Source organism: Cervus elaphus, chromosome 10 (assembly GCF_910594005.1).
Source record: "Cervus elaphus chromosome 10, mCerEla1.1, whole genome shotgun sequence".
NCBI lineage: Eukaryota > Metazoa > Chordata > Mammalia > Artiodactyla > Cervidae > Cervus > Cervus elaphus.
In genome coordinates, this window is record NC_057824.1 from 17,850,015 (window position 1) to 17,867,573 (window position 17,559).

The 17,559-nt window shown below is 46.2% G+C and overlaps 1 protein-coding gene across 2 annotated transcripts in view; it reads right to left on the minus strand.

Moving 5' to 3' along the window:
• TRAP1 (TNF receptor associated protein 1) overlaps nt 1-17,559 on the minus strand; it is a 51,470-nt gene that overhangs the window by 17,141 nt on the left and 16,770 nt on the right. For both annotated transcript variants that reach the window (XM_043914155.1, XM_043914154.1), the window contains exons 2-4: nt 4,862-5,029; nt 3,990-4,072; nt 2,709-2,849 (exon numbers count right to left, since the gene is read on the minus strand). In XM_043914155.1, coding sequence (XP_043770090.1) covers nt 2,709-2,849; nt 3,990-4,072; nt 4,862-5,029 — 392 coding nt within the window. The remainder of the gene's footprint in view (nt 1-2,708; nt 2,850-3,989; nt 4,073-4,861; nt 5,030-17,559) is intronic.

Here is a 17,559-nt window from a genome sequence, read left to right on the forward strand (position 1 = left end):
GGTGGATTCCACCAGCCAGGCCTTACTGGGGAAAACCTCACCAGAGGACAGACACTTAGATACAGGGACAAAACAGAGTCCAGACAGAGCTTCACAGCGTCACACGATCTGTGACAAAGGTTCCATGACAAACCACTGCGGCTGGGAGGAACAAATGGTGCCGAAACAAGCAGCAGCCACAAAGCCCGTCTCCCTTACGCAGACACCACGTGATCAGAGGGCTAAGTGTAAGAGCCAAGGCTGTGAAACTTCTAGAAGAAAAGACAGGAGGAAATCTTTTATCTCTCTGGAATAGGTAGAGACTTCTTCAATAGGTCACTAAAAGCATGAAACATAAAAGTGATAAACTGCATTTCATTAAAAACTTATGCCTTTCAAAAGCCACTACCTAAGAAAATAAAAAGGCAAGTCACGGACTAGGGGAAAATATTCGCAAAGTATATCTGATATAGGACTCGAATCTAGACTATACGAAGAACTTAAAATGTAATAAAATGACAAACAACGATTAAAAATGAGCAAAAATCTGAAAGGCATTTCCCAAAGAAGATACATGAATGGCAAACACCTTTAACCATTAGGGAAATGAAAACTAAAACTACAATGAGAAACCCTGCTTGCTCACTAAAATGGCTGAAATTAAAGACCAACAATGACGAGTGTGTCAAGGACGTGCTGTCAGGAGGAACGCAGAATGGGACACCTGCTTTTGGCAATGCTTGGCAGTTTCTTCTAAAGTTAAACAGACACTTTCCTTACAACCAAGGAATCCTATTCCAAGGTATTTACCCAAAAGAAATGAAAACATGTGTCCACACAAAGACTGAAATATTCATGGCAGCTCAATCCCTATCATCTCCAGTGCTCCCTGGAGAAGCTGGTGAAGAGACTGGTGAAGCTGTGATGCCTTCATACAGCAGAACACTTCTCAGTAACAGAAAGGAACAAACTACTGATCCGTCTGACCACGTGGAGAACTCTCAAATCCACCGTGACAAGTGAAAAGTCAAACTCAAGAGACCACCTCCTTTTTTATGTGAAATAGTAGAAAATAGAAAACCATAGCAACAGAAAGCAGGTCAGTGGCTGATGAGGGCTAGGAAGGGTGGGGAATGCTGGGTGATGACCCCAGTGATATGGTGGGCCCACGACTGTGTGTGTTAGTCCAAACTCCCTGAACACGTGAACTTGGGGGACCTGATAATACATCAACATACTTCAATAAAGTTTCTTAAAACAACAGCAGCAGCCGGCAAGAAAGGCACACGTGCAGAGAGCAGAGGAGCCGACAGAAGATCACAGAGCAGCAGCCGTTCTGAGCAGCGGAGCCAGGCCTGCTGGGAAGAGACGCACAGGGACGGACGCCCCACAAAGACGTGGGCAGCAGGGCCCAGAGCAGCTACCTCGGCAACATGACGGCCCTCAGGCCCACCGCCTGGTGAACCCCACTTCTGCCTTTCTCCCTTTCTGACCTTAAACTGTAATAGCCACCAGAAGTATTGCTGTGTCTACAGTAAGACTGTCAATCCAAACAGCTGACTGTGATTAAAACACAGTACCAGAGAATATACAATAACATGCAGTAAAAGCAGGGTCAAAAATGTGAAGGGCACAGCCGACCCTTGAACAACAGCAGCTGGTTGAGTCTGTGGATGCAGAACTGTGGGTACAGAGGAACCAGAGGGAGACCCACAAATGTGGAGGAACCGGGTATCCAGAGGACAGGCTGTAGGTTGTGTGTGGATCTTAGTGAGGAGGGCCTGCCCCACCAACCCAAGTGTTGTTCAAGGGTCACCTTACATAAAAAATACTCTGTGGTTTAAAAATCTGTTTAGGGAATTCCCTGGTGGTCCAGTGGTTAGGACCCCATGCTCCCAACGCTGAGAGCCCAGGTTCAATCCCTTTCTGGGGAAGTGAGATCCCACAAGCCACACAGCGCAGTCAGAAACCTTCTTTACCCTGTCTGGGTATGTAGGCAAACCCAGTCAGACATACACTGAAATGTTAACAGTGCTTATCTTTGAATGACGGGGCTCCTCTTCAAAGAGAGAACCCTCTTACACTGTTGATAGGAATGTAAATTGGTGCAGCCATTATGAAAAACAATATGAAGGTTCCTCAAAAAACTAAAAATAGAGTTGCCACATGATCTAGCAATCCCACTCCTGGGCATATATCCAGATAAAGCTCCAATTCAAGAAGACACACGACCCCCATGTTCACAGCAGCACTGTTCACAATAGCCAAGACATCAAACAACCTAAATGTCCGTCGACAGATGAAGGAAAAGACGTGGTGTGCGTGTCACACACACACGCACACAATGGAGTATTACTCAGCCGTGAGTGAGAATGAAACAGTGCCATCTGTAGCAACGTGGATGGACCGAGAGACTGGAGGAAGACAGTTATCATAGAATATCACTCAGATGTGACTCTAAAGTAAGACACAAATCTGTCTATGAAATAGTGACAGAATCACAGACATAGGGAACACACTTGCAGCTGCCACGGGACAGGGCAGGAGAAGGGAAGGACTGGGAGTTTGGGGTGAGCAGATGCAAACTGGAACATATAGGAGGTAAACATCAAGGGCCTACTGTATACAGCACAGGGAACTATATTCAGTTAAAGGTGGTCAGCAGGTCACTGGGAGCCTAGAGACGTGACAGACAGGCAGGCCATCTCCCGGCCCATCGGGGGAGGTACCTGGATTGTGATGGTGCCTCTGTCAGCGTCAGTCTGCAGGTGAATCTCCATGTCTGGCAGCGCTTGGCCTTCAGACACCAGCTTATGACGCAGCTTTTCCAAGGCATCGCTTGCGTTGGAGATGAGCTCGCGAATGAACACCTACGGAAATGGAGATGAGACGCTGTGCTGCAGGACCCATCTGTCAGCAGCCTCTGCAGCAGTGTTACCGGCTGGGGTGGGGGAGGAAGCGTTTAACCAGATAAAGACTTCCCGTCGTCCTCAAAGCCAGTTTCCCCAGAGTCGCCCGCAGGATGACTGGAGGTGGATCATGTTCCCCTGGTCCAGCTTTCTGTCACCTCTGACTCTACTGCTCCTTCCTCAGCATCAGCCTGGAGCTAGGAGTCTGTTACTTCCAACTTCAAGGGCCCCGTGAGACAACTTCTTTCTCAGCTCTTGCCAAGGGATGTCAAAATATCCTCAAAACATATTTTCTCTTCTCTGTGAAGGGCTCACCAGCTTCACTTAATCTAGTGGGTTGCCACAAACCAGATCTCCCACGTTCAGGAGAAAAGGGGGCCACAGGCCCCACGACCGACCAGGGTATGCACAGCCCTTCTCCTCTGATAAACCTCCATTTACAGTCAGATGCAGCACATGGGAGGGCTGACCTGGCCCCAAGAGAGAAGCAGCTGGGTGTCACGGGGCCACCTGGGGATGGAGTTTAGCAGGATGAGACCTGGAAATACTTCCTGGAAGGTCCTTTCGTTTTGGAAAGCTGTGCTTTACCCCTCTCAAATTCTCTGCATTTTAGCAACAACGAGCATGGAATGATGGTTCACCACCGCCTGTCAGCCCGGAGCAGCTTCGTCTCCTCACAAAGGCCCCAGGCGCTCCTTGCCGCTCTGCTCCACACAGAGGGGTCTTCTTCCTTCAGCCCCACAGATCGTGGCTAGTGAGGCCAGGTGATGAGGGAGGTGAACCCGGGGTCCAGAGTCCATGAGCAACACCCCAGAAATGGACCTCAGCAGGGCCCCACACCAACACCTGAGACTTTTAAATTAACAGCAAAATGCATTACTTCCCAGGTTCAGTGTGGCTCAAAGAATCACCTGGATATATCTGTCCATAAACCCCAGTGGATTTTGGTAAGAATACTCTCATTGGTAGCCAAGACCAGTACCTGTCCAAATTTAATGCCTTCTCACTGCTAACCCACTAGCTGGCATTCTCCCAAGACAGCACAGAAACAGTCTTGCCAACAGAACCAGCCAGCACTGGGAGTGATTAGTAGGCACGCACCTCTTTTTCTGAGTACAAGGAACGGGCAACAATGTCTAGGAGCTTCTTTGTCTCAGCCTGGAACTCATGTTTGGTAGCAGAACCTAGTAACGAACCACAGAATGCAACCAGGAAAGTTTAACGTCCTTTTTCACAGAAGAACATGCTTTGCAACATTCAAAAAAATCTTTAAGGTAAGGTAAAAAAATCTTTAAACATTTCTCAAAACAGTAAACAAAAAAAGAACAAAAAAACAAAAACAAAGCCAAGCACCTGGGGCTCAGGCAGAAGAGCAGATCAGGGGTCCCCGCTCCCCGAGAAGCGCGGACAAGCCCGCACCCACCCTCCTGATTGCGGCCTGCAGGACTCAGGTCCCGTGGCTCGCAGAAGCCGTCGACCTGCCTCCACAACCAGACCCCAGATTCTCTTCTTGAATGAGGTGGTTTCCAGATTAATCATTAAGAAAGCAAAGGAGAAAACCTCACTCCTCTTAACCCAAGCATTAAGTACTCTGTTGCTGTCTCATCTGAAAGCCAGAAATGGACCCGCGGCAGGACCGGCTCCGGAGCCTGCCCTCCACACATCCCGGGAACGCAGGGCCGTGCCGAGCTTCCGTTCGCTTGGTGATCATTAGCAGATGTGCAGGCGCCTGCGCCAACTCCCGGTGACCACCAGAGGGCGCCAGACGCGCCAGGATGGAAGTCAGAAGTGCTGGGGAAGCCGGAAACGCAGGAGGCATTGTTTTGGGGACCCCTCCCTCCAACCAAGCCCTTCCTCCGTCTGAAGTGAGTGCGTGGCTCCCTCAAGCACTGCTTCTGCCTCAGTAATCCCCCTCGAGGGGGCAGCGGACTCCAGGCCCCTGGCCGCACGCCTCACCCCGCACCACGCCTCACCCTGCACAGTCTCCGAGCTGCTGATGATCGAGTGCAGGGGCCCGGCCTCCGCCTGGTCCTCAGCAGCCTGCGAGCTGAACGGCCGTCCCACGTGGAAGCTCGAGGCCATGCTTTGCCTGGGACCCCAGGACTGAGCTGGGGGCCTCCAGGGACACAGAACTGGTTTTCCTGAAAAGACAAACGTGAGGAAGAATGTGAGTGAACAGGACAGGACAGAACACCCTGATTTGTTCACACCTGGCCTGGCAGATGCTGATGTGGGCTTCCTAAAGCAGGCTCCAGAGACCAGTGTCACCCGGAGAAATCCCAAGTGACAAGCACTGGCATCTAGCCAGTAGTTGGCGGGCAGTTTTGCTAACACCGCCTCACATGTGGCAAATACCAAGAAGGCAGAGGACTCGGGGCAGAACGGCAGGAACCGGCAGGTACCTTCTGACCCTACTTCCCACATGCGCCCCCAATTTGGTGCACAAACCCACCAAACTTGCATGTGCCTCCATGCTCACAGCCCCTCCCAGAGCCAGAAATAACGACAGGCCAGTCTTCCTTACTGTGTAACTAACATGGAAAAAGGAGAAAAAATACTCCCTAAGAGGAAGCCAAATTTTTAGATGTGCATGTTCCAAAACTGTCCCGTTGTCTTCCAAAGACTCTTCATTGAGTCCTTTCCTCTCCTGTCCACAAGAGTCTTTTAAATTAGTGTATTTAAAGTCTGCAAACCAGGGCATGATCTCCTCTGCCTCATAACTAGGAACGGGATTCAGTGTCTCTCCAGCTCCTTTTTGGTAACTTCCTGTTCAGCACAGTGGACCAAGGAACCACTGCGTGGAGAGAAAGAAAACCCACCCACACGACACTGCAGCCCCGGCCCGGCGTGGCTGCCGGACGCCAAAGAAAGACACACAGCCCCACCACCCAAAGGCAGGATGCAGCCAGTCCTCACCAGCACCCTGAAGACACTGGCCACGGGCCAGCGCTGTGCAGAGGGGGCTCGCTGCCCGGCACTCTCAAGGCTCCGCAACACAGGACACGCCATGTCAAAGTCCAGGCCACAACAAGCTGCAGGTGCCTGTTACACACTACGCACGTGTGGCGGTCAGGAAGGAATGATTTAGAAGTAACTCGTGGCTTTCAAAATCAACGTTATCAGCTTCCACATTCCTACAAGGTGTAAATATCTGCCTTCTCTTTAAGCTTATTTTTGGATTTATAGATAACACACTTTAGCCTTTGCTAAAGGCTAAATGAGGAATACCGTTAAAACCACCCTAACTTAGAAAACATTCAGTTTCCAGATAGTCTGAATATTTAATCCCTGGCCTAGCTGCATTGTTCATGTATGGTGTACATGTTCACCATAGAGCTAACCTGTTCCCCCTAAAAAACGGGTATTTCTTCTGGAATTAAGTGGCATTTGGTTACAGCATTCAAGTATGCACTAGCCAAGGCAGGGCTGCTGTGGTCCCCGTGGTCACAGATGGTGCTGACGCAGGAGACATACGATGCCAGCGGACTGTGTGACCCCACACTGCCTCCCCTCCCAGGGACAGTGCTCCTGGCTCCCCACAAAAGCTGGGGACCCTCTGCTTTAAAGTGAGGGGACTTCAGGCTGAAATCAGTGGGATGCAAGACCTGGCTCGGCCTCAGGATGCAGTCTGGACTCAGTTCTCCATGGAGCACCGCCCTCCATGTCTGAGCACTTGGACCACTGGGATTGGGAGTGATGGGGCGGCCCCTGGAGGAAGACGGGAGGCAGCCCCGGAAGCACAGACTGGCAGTGTTCCTGACGCTTCCACGTAAGCCCGAAGACACTGAAAGTATTTCAGAGATTCTTACATCGAACAACCGCTCCCTGTTCAGGGGCCTCAGGAAAGGGGGGAGAGACAGAGAGAGTCTGTGTGTGTGTGTGTGTGTGTGAAGGGACAGTGTGTGTGTGTGTGTGTGTGAAGGGACAGTGTGTGTGTGTGTGTGTGTGTGTGTGTGTGTGTGTGTGTATGAGCGCGCGCATGGTGTCCCAGGGCGCCTTCTTCCAGCAGTGACACGCCGGGTGCACTGCTCCTGGGCCCCCGGCCTCCCCAGCTCTCCCACTGCCCTCGCCCCGGCACACCTGGGGTCCCTGGCCTTCCAGGGGGTCTCCTGCCTGCACACTGTTCCATGCAACCTGGCCCGTCTCTTAAACTCAACTTACTTAATCTTCTGACACCAACTCCATCTCGATACTTCTGATTTCAGGGGACTCATTCCTGAACACAACCCCACCAACTCCAAGGGCCTCAGGCTGGCCTTCCAGGCCCTCCACCAAGCAGCAGCCTGGACCTCCAGGGCCCACTCCTTCCTCCCGGCCTGCAGGCCTGCAGCCACCTGCCCTGGGGAAGATCCCTGACTGCAGCCCTGCCCCGCTTCCTCTCCCACCCTCCTGCTCACGGTCCTTTTCTCATCATCTGCCTCTTTGTCCTGTCAGGAAAGAACGGGTCACATTCCCTCACGCCCAGTTATAAGCCATCTTTACCCCCAAGGAAAACCAGAAATCACACAAACTGAACAATTTAGCGGATAAGGGCGCCTCTCCTTTTCAGAGCCCCAGAAACCACCTGTTTTAAACCTGCTCCCAGACTGGGGAGGGGGCTGTTGGGTTATGACCGGCACATTTTATTTCCAGTCTTCTGTGCATAAATATTTTTATCAAGAACACATCTTAGGGCGTCCCTGGTGGCTCAGTGGTAAAGAATCCATCTGCTAATGCAGGAGACACAGGTTTGATGCCTTGCCCACATACCAAGGGGCAACTAAGCACGTGTACAAGCACTCAGCCTGTGCTCCAGAGCCCAGGAGTCACAACTACTGAGCCACATGCCACAAGTACTGAAGTCCACGCACCCAGCGCCCGTGATCTGAAATGAGAAGCCCGCACATCACAACTAGAGAGCAGCCTCCACGCTCCACAACTAGAGAAAAAGCCCGTGCAGCAACAAAGACCCTGCGCAGCCAAAAATAAACAAGTAAATAACATTTTAAAAAAAGAACACATCTTAGCGACTGCTCTGTTTTAGTACACATAAAGCTGCTTACTCTTTTTAATGAACAAATAATAATCCAGTGTAATCAATGAGTATTTAACTAGTGTTCAACTGATGGATGTTTAAACTGTTTCCTGTCTTGTGCTGTTGAAAATAATGTTCCAGGTGATCAAGAGTTATCTATTGCATGTTTACCCTTCATGGAAGAAAGGAGATACAGGGACATATCCACGTTCCCACTCGTTTGTACAAAAGCAACAGGAAGGATTAACCAGAAACTAATAAGATTGTGTATTCATTTCCTAAGGCTGTCATAACAAGGGACAGGGTGGCTTACAACCACAAATTAATCCCTCCTGGTTCTGGAGGCCAGAAGTGCAAAACCAAGGTGCCGGCAGGGCTGAGTCCTCCCGGGCCCCGAGGGACAGTCTGTCCACACCTTGCCCTGGCTTCTGCTGCTGCCAGCAGCCCCGGGCTCGTGGCTGCCTCACCCCCATCTCTGCCTCTGTCCTCACACAGCCTCTCTTTCCCTGGGGGTCTCCTCTGTGTCCAAATTTCTCTCCTGAGTCACTGGTTATACTGGGTTTGGGGCTCACTCTAACCCAATACGACATCATCTTATTACATCGACAAAGACCCTCTTTCCAAATAAGGTCATGCTCACGTCTCTGGGGGCACACGATTTAAACCACAAGAAACTGGGTACCCGGGGTGTCTGCTTCCTGGGGCTGCCGTGGCAGAGCACCCTGACGAGGCCACGGAAACAACAGAAGTCTACCACCTCCCAGTTGCGGAGGCTGGAGGAATAAAGCCCAAGTGCTGGCGGGGCTGCAGGGGGGAACCCACTCCACCCCCTCCCCGGCCTCGGGGGCCTCAGGGCGCCTCAGCTTGGAGACGGCGGTATCCTCCTCTGCTCGTGTCTGCCCCTGGGTTGGAATTCCCCTTTTTATAAGGACACATCAGATTGGATCAGGGCCCACCCTAACGATCTTTAACTGGATCTTCTGCAAAGACCCCATTTTCAAATAGGATCGTGTTCACAGGTCCTGGGGTCAGAATTTCAGCGTCTTTGGGGGACTTGCGATTTGACCCATAACAGAGGTGTGGGAACAGAATGGAGAAAAGAAGGGTGGGGATGAGGGAGCAGAGCTGAGGCGAAATGACATTTCTGAGCATCCTCTTCCCTCCTGACTCTCAGAACCACGGTCGTGTTTCACAAACCCAAAGAGAAAATAGTTAAGAGCAACCAGTGTGTGTGGAGAACATAAAACGAAATGCAAACAGTAACAAACGTGCATAACTGTATGATGAACAACACAGCTGCCCTGAGAGAACCCACCTAAGTCACGTGGGGGGTGGGGGTTAAGGGCACAGGAACCCCCCACCCCGTGAAGTTGAAAACCCAAGTATGGCTCTCCAGTTGGCCCTCCAACACAACCACATCCACACTGTGGATTCCACCCAGCTGCAGACTCTGCAGTACTGCAGTACCCACTTAGTGGGAAAAAAACCACAAATAAGGGGACCCTCGCAGTTCAAACTGGGCTCTTCCAGGGTTAAGCGTGCACTGTAAAGCTAGGCTCAGAAAGGACAGCACACAATCACTGCAGCAGCAGCAGACCACGCACCTGAGCACAAGTCACGGGCAGGGAGGCCAGGGTGAACCTGTTATGCTGCAAGTGGAGGCACCAGTGCAGCGCAGAAGTAAACGTCAAGGTGCATACAAGTGTGTGACCACACACACGTGCACCTCCTGACTTTGTCCAGGGACAGGCCCAGAGGCAGCGACACCCCACAGCAGTGAGCACTCCTGGCCCCGAGGAGAGCGACCGCCTTGGACCTGCCTCCCAGGAAATGCTGGCATCCTGGGCAAACAGGTGGGTGGTCACCCCCCCAGCGGCACTCGGATCTCCAGTGTGTGAACGCCTTTCTCCCACAGAAGAAACTGAGGCCCCTGGAGAACACACTGGATGAGCCTGGAATGCCCGGGGTGCCAGAGGTGGTGACGGGACGCGCCAGGAGGGCACAGGCTCCCAGTGTTGAAATCCAGGACAACCTGGGCAACTCAACAGTGACAGTGGTGGACTGTCAGCAGGCGAACAAAGCAGACACAAGCCTGCACTTGCAGAAACAGTCAATAAACGGAGGAGAAGCCCTCTTCCTGACAGCAGTAAAAGAGGAATCATGGAAGCAGACAACCGCCACCAGGCAAACAACAGGTACAGATGGCTGAGGGGCGTTCACTGCAAAAAGAACATCTGCACAATCTCAGAGTCCCCGCCCTGCCCCGGTTTTGAAGCCAGAAACGGTACTTTATGGTGCAGTAAGTAGCAGATAACCTTTAATTGAGCAACCACAGTCATCATCATCAGGAATGAGATGTATCCACATACTGCAACTCCTGGTGGCGTGAGAGGGCAATCTGTCTTCTGTCGTGGTCTCGTCAAAACCACACCTCAAGCTAATCAAGAAAACACCAGACAAACCCCAACAGAGGGAAACTCTCTAAAGTAACTGGCCAGTACTCTTCAAAAGTGTTGAGATCCTGAAGGAACAACACAGACCAAAGAGACACAAGTATGCAGGATGGAGGGTCCTCGGCCAGCAAAGGACATGGATGGGAAACCAGCTAAAGCCCAGTGAGACTGGCATATGGCTGAGTAGTACTGTGTCCATGTTATTTCAGTTTCCAGTAATTACACCATGGCCATGAAAGATACTAATATTAGGGGAAACTAGGGGAAGATTGAGTGCTCTTTCTATAATGTCTCTGTAAAGTACAAAATATTTCAAAATAAAAAATATTTCAAAATGCTACTGCCAAGATGGCGTTGTTATGAAACTTTTGGATCTTTGCTTATTAGTCAGGTAAAAATTTTACTGTAGTTTTTCTATTTCTCTCCTATTACATTTCTCTTATGAGTAAAACTGAACATCTACTCATATTTTAAAATATTTTCTATTTCCTTTTTCATTAATGGACTGTTGATACCCTCTGATCATTTTCTACTAATTTTTTCTTATTGATTTGTAAGAACTCTTTATATACTAAGGAAATTAGTCTTTTTGCTTGAAAAGGACTTCCTTGTTCCAAGATTATATTTCTCATGTCTTATTTTTCCTATTCCTTTTGGTTTTTTTCCCACCTAATATTCAGAATATTTTTGAGTATTTAATAATGTTGTTTATGACTGGAATAATATAAATCCTCAGAGTTGAGAAAAGGGGAAAACAAAAGCAACCCGTATTTTCAACCAGGCTTTTAAGACTTTCCATTATATTCCAAGATTATATTAATCAATATACTATCAAAAGCAGGTCTGATTTCAGGTTAACTGAACTTTCTTCAGGTTTTTCCAGTAGTCATGTATGGATGTGAGAGTTGGACTATAAAAAAAGCTGAATGCTGATGCTTTTGAACTGTGGTGTTGGAGAAGACTCTTGAGAGTCCCTTGGACTGCAAGGAGATCCAACCAGTGAATCGTAAAAGAAATCAATCCTGAATGTTCACTGGAAGGACTGATGCTGAAGCTGAAACTCCAACACTTTGGCCACCTGATGCGAAGAGCCGACTCATCTGAAAGGACCCTGATGCTGGGAAAGATCAAAGGCGGGAGGAGAAGGGGGTGACAGAGGATGAGATGGTGGATGGCATTACCGACTCGATGGGCATGAGTTTGAGTAGGCTCTGGGAACTGGAGATGGACAGGGAGCTGCAGGCCATGGGGTCGCAAAGAGTTGGACACGACTGAGCAACTGAACTGAACTTTCTACAGTGATTTTAAGAATAAACCAACAGTGCAATAAGCCTGCCTGAACCAGATAAAAACACACTCTGTCCTCATGCTCCCCCTACACCCTAAAGGAAAAAGCACAAACCTCAGTGTCAGGCTACAACATATTACTCTGTTTGGTGGTTTGGGATCACAGAATGGGAAGCGCAGATAGTCTGAATCTGACACACACATCCACCAGTGCTCACACTGTTTCCTCTACCTGCCATTTCTTTCCCCCTAAACTGCTTCAGGACCCAGTGTGAGGCCCTCTCTGTCACCAGGCCTCCCTCCCAGTATACAGTAATCTCTCCCTACTATGAATTAGAGCACTTATTTTCCATGCCACTAATTTGAAACTTGTTACAAGCCAGTTTGTGGCATTTCTTGTATTAACTTTGTCTTAATATATAATATCTCACCGAATTAGAGCAGGGATAAGCTTATATTGCTTGGTGTCAAACTCTCTGAAGGCAAGAACATCCGTATTTCTCTGAATGCCAAAGCATCTGATGCAGAAGGGTTTTTAAGTCTTGAAACTTTTTTTTAACAAAAACATCACTACACTCAAGCAGAAGCACATTCAATCAGCCAACAGGTGGCGGTAGTGATCCTGCAAGGCCATTCTGACTAGTAAGCATCAACTGAAAATGCAACTGCCAGTAGGGGCTCATGAAGGAAGGCACATGAGTCAAAACACACTGGGTATGTTCTTTCGCTTTGTTTTCTTTAAAAAAAATCCATCTTTCTTATAGATCAGCCATAGTTCTCACTATGATTTTGCTTCATAATGGCATCTAAGTTACATACTTTAGATACACACACACTATTTTAAGCTGTGAGAAATGCACTGATTGTTTTTCTGGAATTACATGTCCCCAAATCTCCCACTTTCTCAAGTGTGACATGGGTAAGAGCAATTTCACTTTTGTCTTTACTGCATGGAGTGCCACTTCCTGTATGGCTGAGTTCGTGGCTAACAACCACGAACTTAGGAACAACAAACAAGAAGACTACAGAAGGCCCTGGAGAGTCAACAAAGCAGGGGGATTCTGGACAGTCAAAGATAAGAGGGCAGAATAAGCGCAGGTTCAACAAAGGGTGGCTACAACTCTAAGAGAAAACACACATGATGTGTACTTTTCTGGCCTAAAGAACCAGAGGAGAGATTTGGAAAACCACAGAATATGAAAAGTGAAGGGAGGAAATCCCAGAAAGAGGGAGCCTCCAATTTGGGGAATAATAATTCTAAGTCTCTGGCTGACCTCCAGTCCAAACTGCAAGCAGTCCGGTTAAGGAAAAAAGGGTCAAACACTGCCTAAGAAAAAAGGGTCAAACACTGATTAGCAGCTGGGGCCAATCAGGTTAATATCCACCTTTAAAACATCAGCAGACGAATGGATAAGGAAGCTGTGGTACATATACACCATGGAATATTACTCAGCCGTTAAAAAGAATTCATTTGAATCAGTTCTAATGAGATGGATGAAACTGGAGCCCATTATACAGAGTGAAGTAAGCCAGAAAGATAAAGATCATTATAGCATACTAACACATATATATGGAATTTAGAAAGATGGTAATGATAACCCTATACGCAAAACAGAAAAAGAGACACAGATGTACAGAACAGACTTTTGGACTCTGTGGGAGAAGGCGAGGGTGGGATGTTTCGAGAGAATAGCATGTATATTATCTATGGTGAAACAGATCACCAGCCCAGGTGGGATGCATGAGACAAGTGCTTGGGCCTGGTGCACTGGGAAGACCCAGAGGAATCGGGTGGAGAGGGAGGTGGGAGGGGGGATCGGGATGGGGAACACATGTAACTCCATGGCTGATTCATGTCAACGTGTGACAGAACCCACTGCAATGTTGTGGAGTATTTAGCCTCCAACTAATAAAAATAAATGGAAAACAAACAAACAAACAACAACTACCCTTCAGAGGAATATAACAGAATCCAGAAATTCCACAAGGCATCATCCACAACGTCCAGGGTGCAATAAAAAGTTACTCAACAAACAGAGAAACAGAAAAATGTAATCCCTGTTCAAGAGAAGTGTCAATCAATGACACCTGGTGGACATGGGTTTTAAGACAGCCATTATAACAATACTGTGTGTCATAAAGCAAAATATGTGCAAAATAAAAGATGAGAAGTTTCAGACATAAACTATAAACGAAGAACTAAGTGGAAATCCTACATATACAAAATATCATATCTGAAACTTCAAAATTAACTAGGAGGCTTAACAACCAAATGGAAACAACAGAGAAAAGTCTATGAACTTGAAAATAAATTGACAGAAATTATTCAAAGTGAAATAGATTACAAATAAATGAACAGGGTCTCAGACAAACGTGGGACAACAGAAAAGAGTTTAACATTTGGAATCCCAGAAGGAGAGGAGAAAGAGAATAGGGCAGGAAAAAAAATTTGAAGAAATAATAACTGGAAAATTTCCCCAAAGTTGGTCAAAGACAAACTTACAGACTCAAAAATCCAGTGAACCACTAGCAAGATAATATCAAAGAAAAGCACCTAGGCATATTATAATCAGACTGTTGAAAACAAAATAAATAGAGAAAATCTTGGCAGCAACTAGAAAAAAAACAAGACATTATTCGGGGAAACAATAACTTGAATGACAGCTAACTTTTCACCAGAAATAATGGAGGCTGAAAGACAATGGTACAACATCTTGTCATAAATAACAGACCTGAACTAAAAGAAATGCTACAGTTCTTCAGGCTGAACATAAATGCTATGAGATGAAAACTTGGATCTTCAAAAAAGAATGCAGAACATCAGAAATAGTAACCTAGGTAAACACTAAAGAATTTTTCTCTAGTTTCTTTAAAATACATACAAAAATTAAAACATTGTTTTATCAATGTTTAAAGCCAAAATTAAAATAAACTAAAACTATATAATATATACAAAAATTAAAACACTATTTTACCAAAGTTTAAACCAAAAATTAAAACACTGTCTTGTGGGGGTTTATAACATATGTACATGCAGTGCATATGACAAATGTAACATAAAGGAGGGGGTGGAAGGAGGAAATGTACCTATATAGTTGCAAGGTTTCTATAGTCTATATGGTGTATTACAATACTAATTCTAAATAGACTATGAGAAGTTAAGGATGAACATTACACTCTCCAGAGTAACCAAAAAAAAAATGATGCAAAGAGGTATAGCTAAAAAAGCATTGGTAAACCAAGATGGAATTCTGAAAAATACTTACTTGATCCAAAAGACTACAGGAAAGGTAGAAGAGATGTAAAAATGAGAAGGGACAAATAACAACGATAGAGATAACCTGACTATATCAATAATTACATTGATCAGTAATTACAAGTCAATGGGCTAAACACTCCAATTACAAGGCAAAGATTGTCAGAATTGATAGAGCAAGACCTAATTATACACTGTTCACAAAATAACCTGCTACAACACAGGAGATGTGGGTTCGATTCCTGGGTTGGAAAGATGCCCTGGAGAAGGAAATGGCAACCCACTCTGGTGTTCTTGCCTGGGAAATCTAATGGATAGAGGAGCCTGGTGGGCTACAGTCCACTGGGTCATAAGAGTTGGATAAGACTTAGTGATTAAACCACCACCACAAAACAATCACTTTAAATATAAAACTCAAGGATTTCCCTGGTGGTCCAGGGGTTAAGACTACATGCTTCCACTGCAGAGTGTGGACGTCATCCTTGGTTGGGATCTCACATGCTGTATGGTGCATTCATTTTTCTTTCGGAAAGGAAATAAATGAAAAAAAGAAATGCCATGTAAAAATACAGATAAAAAAGGTGGGCGTGGCCACATTAGATGAGACAAAGTAGACTGCAAAATAAAAAGTATTACCAGGGAAAAAGAAGCCTATACCAGAATGATAAAAGTTGCAGTTCACAGCAAGATCCTCTATGACCCACCCACCAGTGAAAATAAAAACAAAAATAAACAAATGGGATCTAATTAAACTTAAAAGCTTTTGCACAATGAACGAAACTATAAGCAAGGTGAAAAGACAGCCTTCAGAATGGAAGAAAATAATAGCAAATGAAACAACTGACAAAGAATTAATCCCCAAAATATATAAGCAGCTGGACTGTGGTGTTGGAGAAGACTCTTAAGTGTCCCTTGAACTGCATGGAGATCAAACCAGTCCATCCTAAAGGAAATCAACCCTGAAAATTCATTGGAAGGACACATGCTGAAGCTGAAACTCCAGTACTTGGGCCACCTGATGCAAAGACCTGACTCACTGGAAAAGACCCTGATGCTGGTAAAGATTGAAGGCAGGAGGAGAAGGGGACGACAGAGGATGAGATGTTGGATGGTATCACCGACTCGATGGACATTGAGTGTGAGTAAGCTACAGGAGATGGGGATGGACAGGGAAGTCTAGTGTGCTGCAAAGGGGGTCGCATGATATATGCAGCTCAATACCAGGAAAACAAACAACCCAATCAAAAAGTGGGCAGAAGAACAGACATTTCTCCAAAGAGATACAGATGGCTAATAAACACATGAAAAGATGCTCAACATCACTCAATATTAGAGAAATTCAAATCAAAACCACAATGAGGTATCATCTCACGCTGGTCAGAATGGCTGCCATCAAAAAGTCTACAAACAATAAATGCTGGAGAGGGTGTGGAGAAATGGGAAACCTCTTATATCATTGGTGGGTATGCAAACTGGTACAGTCACTGTGGAGAACAGTATAGAGATTCCTTAAAAAACTGGGAATAGAACTGCCATATGACCCAGCAATCCCACTGCTGGACATACAGCCTGAGGAAACCAGAACTGAAAGAGACACATGTACTCCAGTGTTCATTGCAGCACTATTTACAACAGCTAGGACATGGAAGCAACCTAAATGTCCATCGGCAGATGAATGGATAAGGAAGTTGTGGTGCATATACACAATGGAATATTACTCAGCTATAAAAAGGAACACATTTGAGTCCGTTCTAATGAGGTGGATGAAACTGGAGCCTATTATACAGAGTGAAGTAAGTCAGAAAGAGAAATACGAATACCGTATATTAAAAAATATATATGGAATTTAGAAAGATGGTAATGATGATCCTACATGCAGTGCAGCAAAAGAGACACAGATGTAAAAAAACAGACTTTTGGACTCTGTGGGAGAAGGCAAGGATGGGATGATTTGAAAGAACAGCACTGAAACATGTTTATTACCATATGTAAAATAGATGCCCAGTGCAAGTTCAATGCATGAAGCAGGGCACTCAAAGCCAGTGCTCCGGGACAACCCAGAGGGATGGGATGGGAAAGGAGGACGGACAGAGGGGTGATCAGGATGGGAGGACACATGTGCACCCGTGGCTGATTTGTGTTGATGTATGGCAAAAAGCATCACAATATTGTAAAGTAATCATCTTCCAATTAAATAAATTTTAAAGAGATGCAGTTCATCAGGAAAACTTAATCATGAACATATTTGCCTAATAACAGCTTCAAAATAAATGAAATCAAAACTGAAAGAATCAAAAGAAAAAAACAAATGCACAATCATAGCTGGAGATTTTGACACCTGGCTCAATAAATAAGAGAACCAAAGCGAAAAAAAAAACAAATCAAGACACAGACCATCCAAGCTACAGCATGAAACACTTTTGCTTAATGGATATTTATCCAGTACTATACACCTAGCAACCGCAAAATACAGTTCTTGAAAACATTCTTTTCATGTACACATGGTATATTCACTGAGGAAGACCATAAAGTGGGCCAGAGTCTCAATTAATTTTAGAAGAACGAAATCATACAGAGTAAGCTCTCTAAATACAACAGAATTAATTTAGAATCAATAATAATAAAATATCGGGCTTCCCTGGTGGCTCAGGGGTAAAGAAT